The 17,202-nt window shown below is 59.1% G+C and overlaps 1 protein-coding gene across 1 annotated transcript in view; it reads left to right on the top strand.

Annotated features, from left to right (window-relative positions):
- Positions 1-17,202, top strand: part of DNMT3A (DNA methyltransferase 3 alpha) — a 107,481-nt gene that overhangs the window by 52,997 nt on the left and 37,282 nt on the right. Inside the window, 2 exon segments of the mRNA XM_084901426.1 lie at positions 11,021-11,252; positions 11,255-11,290. Of these exon segments, the coding sequence (XP_084757552.1) occupies positions 11,021-11,252; positions 11,255-11,290 (268 nt within the window).

Consider the following 17,202-nt stretch of genomic DNA (forward strand, 5'->3'; position numbering starts at 1 on the left):
GAGCTGGCACCTGGACGCGGGGCCTGCGGGCTGGCGGTGCCTGTGATGGGGAGGAGGGGACGGTGGCATGCCGGGCTGGTCTCTGCTGGCCGGGAGCGGGAGCCCGCGTGTGGGTGTGAGCGGCGGGGGCGGCCGGAAGAGGCATTTTCCTGTCCGCCAGCTCCCAGGGACGTCCCGGAGTCAGCAGGGAAGATGTCCGAAGCAGGTTCCTGCCTGGTCACAAGCCCAGACAAGCCCCGCGCCGCCTTTGTCCCCGGCGCTGCTCAGGGCCGGGGCACCGGGAGGGAGGGTGCCCGCCCTGGCCGCCAGGCCCAGGGGGATGGCCGGCCCTCCGGGCTCCGGGGCCTCTTTACCAGCTCTGTGTGTATTTATTCACTGAAGATTTATACCCACCAACTCCCTCCAGGGTTAATTTTGCTCAGTGGGAGCACCCTGAGGTCACCTCTTGCTAAGAATAACCCAGAAAGGGAGGGCGGGGGCGGGGAGGAGGGGCGGGAGGGGCTGGGAGCAGGCGCCGAGCTCAGCCAGGCCGGCCCAGAGCCAGCGGTTACTCACTCCCCTCCGAGCCTCCAGCGTGACGCTCGAGGGAGTGAGTTGGAGTGAGTTCCAGGGGCCAAAGCTGCCCCGCCGCAGAGCCAGGGACCGGGGTGCGGACGGTGGGAAGGCAGGGACCCTCCTCTGGAAGGGGAGAAGCGGCCGGGGACCGGGCAGCTCAGCGGCGGGGAGTCTGCATGGCCTGACATGACCTTTCGATCCGTCTCCCAGTTAGGACGGAGCTCGGTCCCCTCTGTGTCCGGGTGAGAGCAGCTCCTCGCTCTCCCCGGAGCCCTGGCCCGGGGACGTGGTGCCCCCGCGTTTTTATCTGTAAAACTTCCCGGAAGCGTGCTCGTCCGGCCCCGCGCGCGCGCACACTGACCCGAGGGGGATGCGGGAGGGGTTACCGCGGCCCCCGTGCAGGGGTGACCGCACATTCGCTCCGCGCCTTGGGCAGCGCCCGGGGGGGCATCTGAAGAAATGTGAGTCAGAGCACAGTGTCAGGCACAAGATGGTGACTTTCCACCCGACAAATACCTGTGTGAGGCAGTCTGTGAAGTGAAAACGGAGCCCAGTGAGTTCTGCCTGCAGGTATTGGTGCTGATATGTTTTTGTTTGTTTGTTTTTGTTTTTTTTTATTTTATTTTTTAAAATATATTTTTATTGATTTTCTACAGAGAGGAAGAGAGAGGGATAGAGTTAGAAGCATCGATGAGAGAGAATCACCCGATCAGCTGCCCCTTGCACACCCCCCCACCGGGGATGTGCCCCGCAACCAAGGTACATGCCCTTGACCGGAATCGAACCTGGGACCTTTCAGTCTGCAGGCCGACGCTCTATCCACTGAGCCAAACCAGTTTCGGCTGGTGCTGATATGTTAACTTGCATTTCCTTCATAAACCTTAAGCGCACACACACACACACACACACACACACACACACCCCGTGAGCCTGCGTCAGCTCCAGCTGCCCGCTGCCGTTGCCATGTTTCTGGAGGTGTGGAGAAAACGGGGCTGTCTTTCCCACCGGAAAAGAGACTTGTTCCCTGCAGATTCACCCGCCCGTTCCCCACCCGATCAGGCAGATCCGCAGCCACTGATGGCTTCCAGCACCGCAGCTCCTGGCCCGTGGGCTGGGTGTCAAGTGCGGAGACATGCGGACTTGGCCTTCGCAGGGGGAAACCTTAGGCGTCCGTGGGAAAGGGGGAGGCTTTCCTACCTCAGGGCCTTCCCGAGGGACGTGTGCAGGGGGGTGAGCCCATGGGGAGGCCCGAAGGCTGAGTGGAGGAGGGTTTCCTGTCAGAATGGTGGTGTCCATCTTGGCCAGAGACGCAGTCCGCAGGCAGCGGGTGGTTGACGCTGTATCCCCCGCAAAGCGTGCTGGAAGGTTCCTGGGGGGGGGGGGGGCTGAGTGAGGGGCGGCATGTCTGGGAAGCTGGCTCTGGCATCCCTGAGCAGGACGGCTGACGCAGAAGAATGCAGGGAGGTGGGCTGATGCCAGGAAACACCCCCAGAGCCCGCTGGGGGCGGCGGCGCTGGGCCAGCATTGGCTGCTCCAGAGGAGGGAGAGGAAGGGGCGAGAACAAATGTTTGCAGACCTCAGACATGGCGCCAGGGCTATTGTCAGGGAGCGAGACGTCGGAAGGGAGCAGATTCGTCAGGGGCCCTTTCGAAGGCCACTCCAGACTGCCAGAGGGAGGGGCATCTCAGTGAAATCCCCAAGTCCCTGTTTTATTGTTTCCAAAAAATCCCTGTATCTCTTCATCCCTCCCTGGCCCCTTCCCCAGTCACACATTCCAGGGCCACTTCCAGCTAAAGGCAGTCATTCCCTCAGGCCCCAGCCTCCCACCCAGGCCCCAGCCTCCCCCTCAGGTCCTGGCCTCCCCCTCAGGTCCCAGCCTCCCCTCAGGTCCCAGCCTCCCCCTCAGGTCCCAGCCTCCCCTCAGGTCCCAGCCTCCCCTCAGGTCCCAGCCTCCCCCCTGGTCCCAGCCTCCCCCTCAGGTCCCAGCCTCCCCTCAGGTCCCAGCCTCCCCCTCAGGTCCCAGCCTCCCCTCAGGTCCCGGCCTCCCCCTCAGGTCCCAGCCTCCCCCCAGGTCCCAGCCTCCCCCCTGGTCCCAGCCTCCCCTCAGGTCCCAGCCTCCCCCTCAGGTCCTAGCCTCCCCTCAGGTCCTAGCCTCCCCCTCAGGCCCCAGTCTCCCCCCAGGTCCTAGCCTCCCCCTCAGGTCCTAGCCTCCCCTCAGGTCCTAGCCTCCCCTCAGGTCCCAGCCTCCCACCCAGGCCCCAGCCTCCCCCTCAGGCCCCAGTCTCCCCCTCAGGTCCCGGCCTCCCCCCAGGCCCCGGCCTCCCCCCAGGTCCCAGCCTCCGGGCTGCTCTGGAGCAGCTGCACCTGCACCTCCTGCTGCGGCAGGTACTCGCCAGCACACGCCTCTGGCAGGGCTGTTGACACGGGTCCTTTCATCATCCTCACCCAGGGAATTGTGTGTTTCGTTCTGCCACCTTAAGGAAGATGTAACCAGGCTGGAAGAGCTCCAGAGGAGGGCAGCTAAATTGATCAAGGGGGAGCAAGGCTGCCAAGCGAGGACAGACGAGAGAGATTAGGACTCTGGAGTCTGCAGAGACAAAGGCCGAGGAGGGTGATTGCAGCCATGAAGTCATGTCCCCGGGGCGGGCGGGATGAGCTGGGGTGGGGGTGGGGGTGGGGTGGGGGGTCGGGGGAGGCATGCGCCAGGAGAACCTTCAGAAAGGCCCACGAAGCACAGAGAGGGAAGTGCCGCCTCCCCTGTGCGTGCCCTGCTGACCACCCCGGCCGCCTGGGCATGGATAGTAGAGGCCGGAAATGGGAATTTCAAACGAGATTCACTTAAATGCGTGCATCTTCCCTACACAATGGCTTTTGCAAGGGAGCCTTCAGTGCACCCCGAAACCCTTGGAGGCTGATTTCAAAGAGCACAGCCAGGCCCCGTTCCAGGCGGACAGGTGTCCCCGCCGGAAGCGGAACCCCCAGCGGGCCGGCCACTCGCTAGGCATGTGCCTTCTCGCTGCGGCCCGCAGGGGCACGGGCTGGGTGGCGGCTTCGAAAGCTTTGCTGGGCCCTGAGGTTCTGAACGTGAGTCACACACACACACACACACACACACACAGGCACACGTGCACGCACACACGCACACACGCACACAGGCATACGCGCACACAGGCACACACACAGGCATACGCGCACACAGGCACACACACACACAGGCACACACACACACACACACACACACAGGCATACGCGTGCATGATGGAGCACGGTGGAGAGAGCTCCGGGGCAGGTGGGAAGGCAGCCCCCAGGCTCAATGGTGAAGGAAGTGGAACCTGGAGGTGCCCTGCTGTGGCCACCTTCTCCAGGGCTGGCTCCCTTCAGTCTCTGCTCTGTGGTCCCTGGTGCCTTGACCCCCTGGTGGCCCTTTGAGCTGCTCCACAGGGAGAAGGACGTTGGAGGGGTCAGACACCTCGTCCCAGAGTGCTGGGGCCTGGCTCCATCTGCTCCCGGAGGCTGAGCGGGGAGGCCTCTGGGGCCTCTCTTGGAAGGAGCCGTGGGTGGACCTCTCTGGCTCTCCCTGTCCCTCTGGCCGGTCAGATCAGAGGGCTGCCGGGGCCGGGCCGCGGGAAGGCCCGGGGCAGAGTGGGTAGCTGGGGCCCAGCACCAGCACTTGTGGGGCAGGGCCGCTCTGCTTCCGGGGCTGCATGGCTGTTTCCTGAAACTGGACTCAACCTGGGGAAACCCAGGGTTTGGTGGTGGGCGGGGGGGAGAGGGGAGCCGGTGGGCCTGCAGGAGGCAAGGAACTGGGATCAGTGGAAGCGGACTGTGATTGTGTTGACATCCCTCTGTGGCTTCTTGGTCCTGTGGGGTGGGCGGGTACCTCTGGGCGATGGTGCACCACGTGTGTGTGTGTGTGTGTGTGTGTGTGTGTGTGTGTGGCTTTAATCAAGAGGGCCGATGCTGGCCTGGCGCCAGGGTTCCCGGCTGGCACAGAGCTGAGCACCGCCGAGGGCTTTAAAGGCACAGTGGCAGCATCGTGGGGGTGGGGGAGGGGAGGCCGAGGATGGGCAGGCGAAGGGCCATCCCTGCGTCTGCTGGCCCCTGGGGGTCAAAGGAAGAAGACCCCTTTCGGCCATAGCCCCCCATCACCGAGGTCAAAGGGGCACCAGGGGCCCAGAACCAACCCAGGACCCTGGCTTCTGCCTGCAGGGGCTCCGGGCCTCCCCGTCTACAATGGGACCCAGGTGACCCCCAAATGCCTGGCCTCCGTTCCCCGTGTATCGTCCCCCTCACCTCTTGTTTGCCAGGCTGTCATGGTTTATGTGTAAAGATAACCATAGTGAAGGGCCTCTCAAAAGTCACTTCCCTGTCTGGAACCTTCGCGTTCTGCCCACCTTGTGGGGAGACAACGCCTCACCTGCGAGGGGCGGGTGGGGGCCTGGGGGTTCAGACCAGACTGGCAGCACAGGGGTGGCTGGGGGCTCGGTTCGGCCGGGCAGGTTCAGCGCGGAAGGCTCCCGCTCGCCTGGCCGCTGGCTTCGCCTCCCCGTGGCCGCTGCCAGGAAAACAGCCGGCGGCCTTCCCCGGCCCCCTCAGGCCCGTCAGAGCCTCCTTTCCTCCGGGAGCCCTGGGGATTTGAGGTCCGGCTTTTCCGGAGACCCGGCCCAGAGCAAGGGCCGGCTTCCCGAGGCCTCTCCCGGCCCAGGGTCCGTCTGGACGTGCCCCGCCGAGCAGGTGTGTGACCGGAGGTAAGCCCGGAGCCCGTGTCCTGGGGGAAGGGAGCCGGACACTCCCCACCAGGAGAACTGTGGTCATTAAATCTACTAATCGTGTAAGCGTATTTATGCTGGGTCCTGCGCTCCGTACTGTGAGCCGTAGGTAGCATGGCTGGAAAGGAGAGAAATGAGAAGATAGATGAGGCAAAGCTCGCTGTCTAGGGGAGAGACACACGGTAAACAAACAATCAGGAGCGGTGTGGGGAGTGCTCTAGTGAGATAGGATGTGCTCTGTAAACACGAGGCTGCAGGGGGCTGGGAGCAGGGAACACTGGACTTTAACCCCTCTCCTTGGGGCCGGGCTGGGACCAGCAGCCTGCCTGCCAGCCCCCTGGGGCTGTGCGAGTTGGAGGCTGAGGCCCCGGAAGCCCAGGGCCTAGCACAGAGCCCTCCCCTGTGCGTGTGAGAGGGAGGCAGACAGGCAGGTGGCTTTAAAATGTTCCTTGGGAGACAGAAAGTACCTGTGTTTCCCCGAAAATAAGACATCCCCTGAAAGTAAGACCTAGCACAACTTTGGGGGAAAAAATTAATATAAGACACTGTCTTATTTTCGGGGAAACAGGGTACAACAGTGGTTGCCAGGGACTAGGGGCAGGGGTGTGGGGAATTGTTCAATGGGTAGTACATAGTTTCTGTTTGGGATGATGAAAAGTTCTGAAGATGGGTGAATGGTGGTGGTGATGGTTGTTCAACAGTGTGGATGGACTTGGTGCCACTGGATTAATTGTACGTTTGAACGTGGTTAAAATGGTAAAGTTTAGGTTATATATATTTTACCACGGTATTTTTAAAAAATATATATTTTATTGATTTTTTTTTACAGAGAGGAAGGAAGAGGGATAGAGAGCTAGAAACATCAATGAGAGAGAAACATCGACTAGCTGCCTCCTGCACACCCCCGACTGGGGATGTGCCCGCAACCAAGCAACCAATGTACATGCCCTTGACCGGAATCGAACCTGGGACCTTTCAGTCCACAGGCTGACGCTCTATCCACTGAGCCAAACTGGTTTTGGCTACCACGGTATTTTCTTTAAAAATTTTTTTTAACTTTTTTTTTTTAAACAAGTCCTCACCCAAGGACATGTTGAGAGGGAGGGAGGAAGAGGGAGAGAGAAAAACATCAACATCGATGTGAGAGAAATACATGGAAGGGTTGCTATCTGTATGCTCCTCGACTGAGGATCACACCCACAACCCAGGTATGAGCCCTGCCCAGGAATCGAACCGGCAACCTTTCGGTGCAGGAAGCTTAACCAACTGAGCCACTCAGACGGGGCTAAAGTTGTTTTTCAAATGGTCCTTAGAGAAGAGGCCGCCCCTGGTCAGTGCCCCTCCCTTCAGACCAGGGCTTTTCAACAACAGCACGTTTTGACGTTGCCATTTTGACCTGAATAAATGATTCTTTGTTGCTATCCTGTATCGTACAGAGTGTTTAGCAGCTCCCCTGGCCCCTACACACAGGAAGCCAGCCATCTGCCTCAGCCCCGTGTGGCCATCAACAATGTCTCAGACACCTTGCCACATGCTCTCTGGGGCAAAAGAACCCCCGTTAAGAACCACTGCCTTCACCAGCTTGGAATAAGCTGCTCGCAGAGGAAGCTCGAGGAGCGGGTAGAGAAGCAGGAGGCAGTGGTCCCAGGGTGAAGGGGTCTTGCCGGGAAGGCAAAAGTCAACAAATCCTGAGGACCCCCAGGAGGTGGTGGGCAGGGTTTGAAGATCCAGAGTGACACCCTAGCCGGTTTGGCTCAGTGGATAGAGCGTCGGCCTGCGGACTGAAAGGTCCCGGGTTCAATTCCAGTCAAGGGCATGTACCTTGGTTGTGGGTACATCCCCGGTCAGAGGTATGCAGGAAGCAGCTGATGGGTGTTTTGCTCTCATTGATGTTTCTTACTATCCCTCTCCCTTCCTCTCTGTAAAATAATAATAATAATAATAATAATAATAATAATAATAAATCAATAAAATATTAAAAAACAAAAACAAAACAAGATCCAGAGTGAGGCCTAATGGGCATGGGCAGGTGCACAATGGGTGACAAGTTCAAGCTTGTCTCAAACCTGTGGCCCCCACTCACCCAAGAGAGGAGTGAGTGTGCTCACGGCTGCCATGCCCCTCCCCGGCCCCAGCCCCAAGGTGAGAAGCAAAGGAAGATGAACTTGTCACCTCCAGCTGCCGGTGGGCGGCGCCTTCCAAAGGGGCCAGGGGCTGCAGCCGCTCCTTCCTCCTCTCCCCCTCTCCCCGTGGGAACAACGAGTGCCTCGGGGTGTGCTGTGTCCCCTTTCAAGGCAAATGAAAGCAAACAAATGCTGAGCCTCCAACAGTCAGGCAGGGCGTGCAGCAAAGCCGAGGCTCCCTCTGGGTGGGAGCAGGCTGCTCTCACTCCGCACCCGGCCTCCGGCGGCAAGGAAGCCACTGTGAATCCTGAGCACCTGCCAGGTGCCCGCTCCACGCTGAGTCTAACCAGACAAAGGTCCTGCCTCCGAGAGGCACGAGCTAATGGCGACAGGGGAGAGGGGAGGAGAGCAGAGGAGGCAGCGGCGAGGAAGGCGTGGAGGTGGGGGCAGGACTGTGCGGGCCTGGCTGGGATGGCCTGTCTCAGGAGCTTCCAGGTGTGGGTTATGCTTTCTTCTCGCCTGAGATGCCCCTTGTAGGGAGCACCCAGCTCCTCCCCCGGAGACTGGAAGAACTGCTTCAGTCCAGTTGCCTGTGGACCTCCTTCCTCCCTCTTGGTGATCTGCCCAGTGACCTTGGGCCCCACAGAGAGGGCGGTGAGGGGCTCAGGGTGGGTTCTCAATGCATACGGTGGATCGAGGGGTCCACAGCCGGACTCAGGAGCTCCCCTCAATCCCAGAGCTTTGGGTGATGCAGGCTCACCGAGGACCAGGGTGCGCAGGCATGGGGAATGGCCCAGTGGGGACGAGTGGGAAGGGAAGCGTTAACCCTGGGGCTGGAGCTGTGCAGAGCACCCCCTCCCCCTTCCGCCTCCTCCGCCTCCTCCGCCTCCTCCGCCTGCCTCTGAGGGGATGGTATGTCTGCACTGCCTCGGACGGGGTCCTGCAGGGCTGCCTGGGAGGGGAGCTTGCTCAGGGGGCGGGCAGGAGCCTGGGTGGGTGAGGTCTGGGAGCAGGTGCTCCTGACTGTCAACAGGAAGTGAGTCCCAGGGTGGGAAGGAGCCGCGTGGTTCCCAGGCAGGAAGTAAACAGCAGCGGGGGTTGTCCTGAGCAGTTTTGGGGGCCAGGGCTGTGGGGCAGCAAGAGGCTTAGGAAAGAAGAACACCGCCATGCTGAGGAATGGGCTGTGACCTACACAGTGGGCCTGCGGGATCCCACGCCCACCTCCCTGGAGTGCCCCGCTTGGAGCGCGGTGGTGCCTGGCACAGCCAGACCCGGGTGGCTGTGGGGGCCCAGGCGTGCCCCCCTCTCCAGCTGCTGGGCCCCCTGACTTCCTTGCCCACTAGAAAGCCCTGGGGGAAGAGGACTCCCAGCAGGGAGGGGCCTCCTCAGGGGGCCCCGTAGGTTTGAGCTGGGAGGTGGGACAATCTGTCTGAGCCCTGCAGAGAGCGTGTGGGTCTCTACACGTGGGACGGCAGCTGAGGAGAGAGACAGGGCCTCTTGCTCCACTCGGATTCCCGCATTTGACCTCGGGGCTCTGCTGGCTTTGGCCCTCAGTGCCCAAACCTCGCGGTGGACTTCTAGCTTCCGCTTCCGCCGAAGGCCTCCTCTCCCCCTGGCTGCAGCCTCCCCGCCCCCGCGCATTTGCAGCTTTCCATGGGAGGTGCTCCTCCTGGAGGCCCGCCCGCCGGCTGCCACACGGCCAGGAGAACGGCTTGGCAGGGGGCCTGGAGTTCCCTCCGCTTGCTCGCATTCTCTCTCTCTCTCTCTCTCTCTCTCTCTCTCTCTCTCTCTCTCTCTCTCTCGCTCGCTCGCTCACGCTGCTCCCTGTGTCTGCAGGCTCGTCCAGGGAGGACTCTGGTGTAGTCCTGCTTTTTGTCTTTATTTTTATTGTTTTTCCCAAGGCCCCAGGCTCGTCCAGGGAGGACTCTGGTGTAGTCCTGCTTTTTGTCTTTATTTTTATTGTTTTTCCCAAGGCCCCAGGCTCTATCTGCCACCCGAGGGGGTTTGTCACCAAAGAATAGCAGGCTCAGATCAGAGACCCTAAGAGCAGAAGCCACGTTGGAGGTTGCAGGACTGGGAAAGGGGAAGGGGGGGCGGGCCTGGGGAACCGGGGCTCTCCGAGGCTTTCTGGGTGCGCTGGAGTGGAGCAGCACATGGGAGGGCTGGGCGTTTCCACTCACGCCAAGACCGGCCCGCCCTCGCCCCAGCCAGCCCACTTCTGGGACTCCGGCCTGCAGGAATCCGCAGATGCACCGAGCTCTCAGGGCAAGCGTTCACCTCAGCAGAAAGCAAATCGGGCCCGACCGACGTGGCTCCGTGGTGAAGCTTTGACCTCTGAACCAGGAGGTCACAGCTCGATTTCCGGTCAGGTCACATGCCTGGGTTTCCGGCTCAGTCTCCAGTGTGAGGTGTGCAGGAGGCAGCTGATCGATAATTCTCTCTCCTCATTGATGTTTCTCTCTCTCCCTCCCCCTTCCTCTCTGAAACCAATAAAAATATATGTTAAAAAAAAAAAAATCAAATCGGCCGAAACCTGTCAGGCTCAGTGGATAGAACGTCGGCCTGCAGACTCAAGGGTCCCAGGTTCGATTCCGGTTAAGGGCATGTACCTTGGTTGCAAGGCACATCCCCAGTGGGAGGTGTGCAAGGGGCAGCTGATCGGTGTTTCTCTCTCATCCATGTTTCTAACTCTCTGTCCCTCTCTCTTCCTCTCTGTAAAAAAAATCAATAAAATATATTAAAAAAATAAAAATCAAATCGGCCCAAAGGCCCACCATGTGCCCAGGGAGGGAGAGACGCCCACCCTGCTTTGTTAAGTGAAGATGCAAGGTGCAGAACAGGATGAGAGCATGATCTCCTTTAGAAAAAACAATTCTGGACCCGTGTGTGCGTCCATATGTATAAACGTGTAACTTACACGTGATGGTAGAGACATAGGGGAAAAGTCTAGGACAGGTACCTGCCGAACGGTTAATAGTTTACCTGTAGGGAGTTCTCGGATGCTTGGGAACAAAGCATTGCATTTGGGAGGGTGTGCTGTATGAACTGAGAATTGCTTGGTGGGGCCTTGGCTGTCCTGGCGTCTGAGCGCCTGGGAGACCCGTGGGGGCCAAAGCTGAGGGAAAGAATGTGCTGGACCCTGGGGCTCAGAGGAATGCTTCTTTGGAGAGGGCGGGTGTTTGACCCTCCGGCAGCTCATCACTGGGCTTACAGACCCAGGGGAAAGCTGGGCAGGCTGTGGCACGGAAATCGGATCAGCCCAGGCTGGTCCTGCTCCGAAGGAGGGATGTGGTGAGGCTGCACAAGGCTGGGGGAGGGGCCCTATGTCACCCCAGTGAGTGAGTGTGTGTGTGGGGGGTGCAGCTTGGGCTGTGGAGTTTCTTCAGCTGGAGTCCATAGATCCCTTGACTTCAGGAGATAAAGTCCGTAAACCCCTTGAAACGGAGCAAAATTGCGAATGCATGAAGGTCATGCAAAACCTCATGAGCATTTATGTGAACAAAATTAATCCGGACAGAGCGTTTCCACCAGAGTTCCCCTGGTCTAACCCTCTCCGTGTCTGTCCATGACCAGGTGGAGAGCAGTGACACGCCGAAGGACCCTGCGGTGACCTCCAAGTCCCCATCCATGGCCCAGGACTCGGGCCCCTCCGAGCTGTTACCCAATGGGGACCTGGAGAAGCGGAGTGAGCCCCAGCCAGAGGAGGGGAGCCCTGCCGGAGGGCAGAAGGGCGGGGCCCCGGCAGAGGGAGAGGGTGCCGCCGAGACCCCGCCTGAGGCCTCCCGCGCAGTGGAGAACGGCTGCTGCACCCCAAGGACGGCCGAGGAGCCCCCGCAGAAGAAGGTGAGTCCCCTCTTTGGGGCCCCCCTGAATGCTGGAGACTCGGGGCCCCACGGGTCTCTGGAGGCGGGGGCTGGACGTGGTAGCTGAAGGTCTCCTTGCCCAGGTGTGCCCTGCAGGCTACTGGCCGGATGCAGCCTACCCGCAGGTTTTATTTGGCCCGTGTCGTATTTTAAACATTTTTTTTTTTTTTTTTTTTTTTAGAATGAAAAAAGTTTTATTGACCATTAACTTTCACAAGCTAATTTCAAGATAACACCTTGTACCATCACATATGTAGCCTCACTTCTTATTTATGAGACATTTTATTACTATGTGGTTTTTGAAAATAACAGTGAGAACTATTAAAGTGACCATACCTCTAAAGACACATAAATAATGTACTAATGCAATTAGTGTTTGTATAGTTCTAATGCATATTCTATTGGATTTATGACATTCGTTTAAATATCACTCCTTAAGAAGTCAGTAAGTAATGACATTTGATTTTAGAAATGCACATTTCATCTGGTAAACATTAAAATGAACCATTATTACTTCAACTATTCTGGTCGAGGGACTAATAAGTAAGTCCTAAATAATGCTTTCTTTTTAGTACTAGCATTTGACTTTGCCACGGAGGAAAATTTCTCTAGATTACATTAATGAGTGTGTCTCACTCTTTCTTTTGTAATCCAGATTTGCCAACTGTGAAGCTTAAACATTTTTTTTTAAAGAAATTAGTTGCCAATATTTAAACTCGAGACATTTCACATCAAAATCTGGAGTTTTGGCTTCTTGTGAGAAAATAAAACAGCTAGACCAAGTGGGTTACAGAATGCCAACATTTGATGGCTGTCCCCCTTTTTTGTGCACACCCCCTCACCCCCAATCAGGCTGGTTGTGCACCTGTTTCCCTCAGCCCCACCTGGCCTACTTGCTCGCCCGTGAGGCCTCAGTTCCTGGGGATGGCTGTGTTTGTAGCCCCCCTGGCATGGGTGCCCAAGGGCAGCAGATGCCCTGTGGGCATGAAAAGCCAGGGAGCCTTCCCAGCACAGATGTCCTGAGCCCGCCAGAGTTTAGATGACTGGACGGCGCTGTGGTTGTGACAGGCGGGGGAGGGGCAGGTGGCTGGAGCACTGCCGGGTCCAGGCCTCTTCTTCCTCCGAGGACTTCTTGGCCTGGCCCGGGAGTCCTGGAGAGCCGCCCACTTTTCTCTTTCAGGTTAAGCCAGCGATTTCGGGGCCAACCGAGCTGTAAACACGTTAGTAATGAGCACAACTAGCATTTGTACAGGGCCTCACAGTTTACAAGGCGCTTTCTCATACATTATCACATTTGATCCTCCCAGGGCCCTGCCAGGTTGCTTTGCATATGTGCATTTCAATTTTAAAAAGCCTCCCCTCCAAGTGTGTGTGTGATGGAATGAGTAAATTGATTAACTGGCATCACTCATTCTGCGCGGATCCAAACCTCATATTCATGCCGGGCGGAGAGCATCTCCAGAAGAGATCTCCAGATTCACTGAAGAATCCTTAGGGCGTTTAGGACTCAGCTGATGTCTACGGTGCTCCCACTATGCGCAAAGCGTTTTCTGGGGGTCTCCGTGTCCAGTGTCCTACTCCAAACAGTCTCCTTCACGAGGAATCACTGTCCCCAATTTAAGGTGGAAAAGATTGAGGCTTGCCAAGAAGAGGTGACTTGCTCAGAAGCACCAAACCTGTACGTGGCAGGTCCAGGATCTAGCCTGTCCTAGTCTCTGGCTTCAGAGTCGGGGTGCCCGTCCACTCTCCCCTGTCTTCTGCAGGGCGGCTGGGAGGCTTGCACCCTGACCTGCCCAGGGCCCCTAGCCTCACCCCAGTGCCTCCTGGGCTGGGTCCTGACACTCGGTGGGAGTGTTCAAGGGGCCCACGTGGAGTAAAACAAAGGAGGGGAGGGCGTAGCTCCCATCCTCCTGTCAGAAAGGCCAGGTGTGCAGAACGGAACCCGTCAGCCGTTCCCACCACGTGAGCTGGTCCCCAGGGCGGGTCTTGGCTGGTTCCCCGGTTCCTGGGACCCCGCCATCATGGCACCCAGCTGCTGCCCCGGGCCCCGGCCGTCCTTTCGGGCTGCTTTTCACCTTGAGGTTTGCTTTGGTTTGGGATCTCCCTGCCTCCCTTTCTATCTGTTTCCAGGAGCTCCTTCCTCAGTCAGTCAACAGGTATTTATTAAACACCCCTCTGGTCTGTGCCAGGATCTGGGAAAATCCTCATGAACAAAAACCTGGCTCTTGCCCTTAAGGACCTCCCAGTCCTCTGAAGAGACAGACATTCATGAGAAATCCGCACTGAAGAGGGTGTGATTAAACACAGTTAAGTTCTCTAGGGGAAAACGAACATGGTTCCATGAGGAACTGTAACAGAGGAGCCTTGGCTGTCCCACCTAAAGGGGAAGGTCACCAGGTGAGGGGTGTGCAGGGAGGGAGGGAGAACAGGAATAGGGCCCTCAGGTGGGAGGGAACAGGGCCCCTGGGGACCTGACAGGAACCCACAGGCTGGCGTGGGGTGAGGAGAGAGCAGGCAGGGCCACCCTGACATACTGTGCTGCACACTGTGGAAAGATCAGTTTGCCATCTGGATCCTGGAACGGAATGAACAGAGGGGCCAGAGGCAGGATGAGGCCTAGGAGTCACTGCAGATGCTACAGACAGAGAGGGGAGGCGCGGGGCTCTGATGAGTGAGGAGGAGGTAGCAGAACTGAATAGAGGCAGACACGTGCCAGGAACGTGAGAAAAAAGGGGGCAGATGCTCAGGGGTGACTTCGGCAGTCAGATCTTTTCGGAAGCTTTGTGTTGAGCATGGTGAGCAAGACGCTGGTTTCCTTGATCTCCAGAGTCTGGCCTCAGAGCACTCCTGTGAGGCTGCAGCAGCCCGGGCAAGGGAGGTGCTGGCAGCAGGGGCTACAGCTGGTAGGATCCTTGAAGGGCACTGGGCATTGCCTGATGCTGAGCCTGGTGGGGAGTTACCTAGAGGGGTGGGCAGTGGCCTCCTTGGGGCTTGGCCACTGCTCCTGCCTCAGCCACACAGAATACGTACTTAGTTGCTTGGTTCTGAGGAGAAAGGAGACTAAGGCCCCAGCAAGGAAGGAACTGGGCTGTGGTCTTCTTTCAGTTCCCCTCATGCTAGGTCTCCCTTCAGGGGACCCCATCTGTCTGTCCTGGAACCCCTCTCCTGAGGCCCCATACAGGAGAAACGGAAGGCTCTCACGCAGAGTTCCTCCGGCCTGGGCCCCCTCCAGGATGCACCGCAGGAGCCCAGCTCCTGAGAGCACAGCCAGGAGAGAGGAGGAGGGACCGGGGAGAGGATGCGTCATCAGGACAAGAGCCACCTGGACACACAGGTGGTGGCCTTCAGAAGGCGCCTGCCCGCCCGGCGCGAACGCCATGGTGCTAACAGGAACCGTGCCAGCTTGGCTTTCTGTGATTCACTGTGTCGAGTGTGCTGTAACCTCACTCCTCCCCACTGGTCCATCCATCCCCTGGCATCACTTGAGACGTGAGGGATGAAGACTCGCAGGCCCCACCCTAGACCCACTGAGAGGAAGAGAGACGGATAGAGAGTTAGAAACATCGATGAGAGAGAATCATCGATCAGCTGCCTCCTGCACACCCCCTACTGGGGATGTGCCCACAACCAATGTACATGCCCTTAACCGGAATCTAACCTGGGACCTTTAAGTCCGCAGGGCAGTGGTCTATCCACTGAGCCAAACCGGTTTCGGCCCACCATTGTTTTTTTAAATCCTCACCCGAGGATATGTTTGTTTGTTTGAAAAGAGAGGAAGGGAGAGGGAGAGAGAGAGAGAGAAAAAAAAAATAACAACAAGCATCAATGTGAGAGAGAAGCATTGATCTTATGCACTCCGACTGGACATTTAACCACAATCTGGGGGTGTGCCCTGACCGGAATCGAACCCACCGCCTTTTGGTGCACTGGATGATGCCCCCACCAGCTGGGCCACCCAGCCAGGCTATCCCCACTTTTCAGATGGGGAGACTGAGGGTTCGGAGAGTTCAGTTACCTACCCAAGAGGATACAACTCGTGAAGGACCAGCTTAGGGTGGGCACAGAGCTCCTCCCTCCTCCGTGCCAGGCTAGCGACTGCCCTCTATGATTGAGACCTAGGTTCATTGGAAAGGGAATTTGGGGTGGCCCCCTGCCGAGTACAGTCCCAGGCCAACAGAGGAGTGTTAGGAGCACCCTGGCCTCCAGGCCTGCCAGGGCCACCCGGGAAGGCACAGGGCCACCTGGCGCGGCCTGGGGCCTGGGTCTGGGCCAGGAGCAGACGGACGCCGAGGCGGAGTGCTGAGGGAGCCGCTCCCCCTTCTTGACTCGGGACAAGTGCAGCATTCTGAGGCGGCCCAGGGTGTTGTTCTGCGGGCTCAAGTGTGTGTGTGTGATATCACTCAGCTGGGCATGCGCAGAGGCCGCCAGGGAGAAAAATTCCAGAAAGAAGGAAGTTAGCAACTTATGTACGGAAGAATCATTGTGTTTGGGGAGCATGGGGCCCATGGGGCCGGGGGTTACGGGAGAGGGAACATCTGGAAAGATGGTGCAGTGTGTGGGCTGGCTGTCTTCGTAGCCCACTCCCCAGGCCTGTTTCCCCAGCGGCCAAACCAAACCTAGGGGCCGGGAGCTTGACTCCATTATCCTCACATTACTTGTCTTTCAGCGGCCGGTTTCCTTTCATTTGCATGCACAAACGATTTTCCGTAGATCCAGTGTCCCGGAGGGTCCCGGGTAGGAAACGTTTGTTTGAGGTCCTAAGGGTGCATCCGCTCCGAGGGCGGGCGCCCCCTTCCGGCAGCGCCAAGCCTCGCCGGGCAAACACTGTGCAGGTCGGAGAGGGCGGAGGGAGGACTTCAGGGAGGAGGGACTTGAGGGGAGGAGGGCCAGCGGCTGGCGGGATGGGGGGCCCCTCGGGAATGTTGGGGAGCGGGCAGTGGTGAGACCGGAGGGCCAGAAGGAACCACGTTGGAGGAGAGAGACAGTCCGGGTGAGAAAAGCCTCCCGAGGCCCGCCGCGTGCAAAGCGAGGATGTGCGCGCCCCGCCGCGCGCCCCCCGCCGCAGGCTGCGCGCCTCCTCCCCCCGGCCCCCCGCCCCCCGCCCCCCGCAGCCAGCCCTGCGGGTGCAGCGGCCCGCGGTGCTCCCGGGTGTCCGTGCTTGCGGGCTGTCCTCCCCCACTCCCATTCCTGCAGGTGCGGGCCCCGCCTCCCCTCCCCCTCCCCCAGGGCCCTGGGTCCCTGGAACCCAGAGCTGCCCGGCCGGCCCCTGCCTGGGGCAGACGCAGACACATATCCCAGGTCTTCTCAGGGGAGAGGCGGGGGACAGAGCCTCCTCCGGGGGCTGAGGACTCGGGCCTGCAGAGCTGTGGCTGGTTTCCGCCTCGGAGCGGAGCCCGGAGCTGCAGTCGGGGCTGTTTTTTCCGCTTTGGGCTGTGTCCCCCTCCGCCGCTGCCCGCCCCCATCCCCGCCCCCCAGCCACCAGGAACCAGCCCGAGTGACCTTCCTGCCTCCGGGCCGCACTCAGCGCTCTTGGCTTCAGAGACAGGCGTTCTGGGCCCAGCTACTCCCCCTGCCCTCCTCCTGCCGGAAGCTCAGGAAGGCATAGCTAACCCAACGCCACAGCCAGGGCCGCTGCCGGTGGGGCTGGGCTGGGACGTGGCACCTGGGCGGGGAGGACCCCGGGAGGACCAGGGGAGCTGGGCAGGGCTATTCTGCTTGGGGCCGGGAGCAGGGCAGGGAGAGGATAGGGCTCTCCCACAGACAGCCCTGCTGGGCTCCTACCCCCAGGGAGCCTTCCTCCAGCCAGTGGCCTCAGGATCCAGCTGAGGAATGACGGGGAACTTCTGCCTTAGGGAAGGGGAGCAAAGCTAGCTTTTATTGAGCACCTACTGT

Source organism: Pipistrellus hanaki (genome assembly GCF_964339955.1).
Source record: "Pipistrellus hanaki genome assembly, chromosome: 12".
NCBI classification, from domain to species: Eukaryota; Metazoa; Chordata; class Mammalia; order Chiroptera; family Vespertilionidae; genus Pipistrellus; species Pipistrellus hanaki.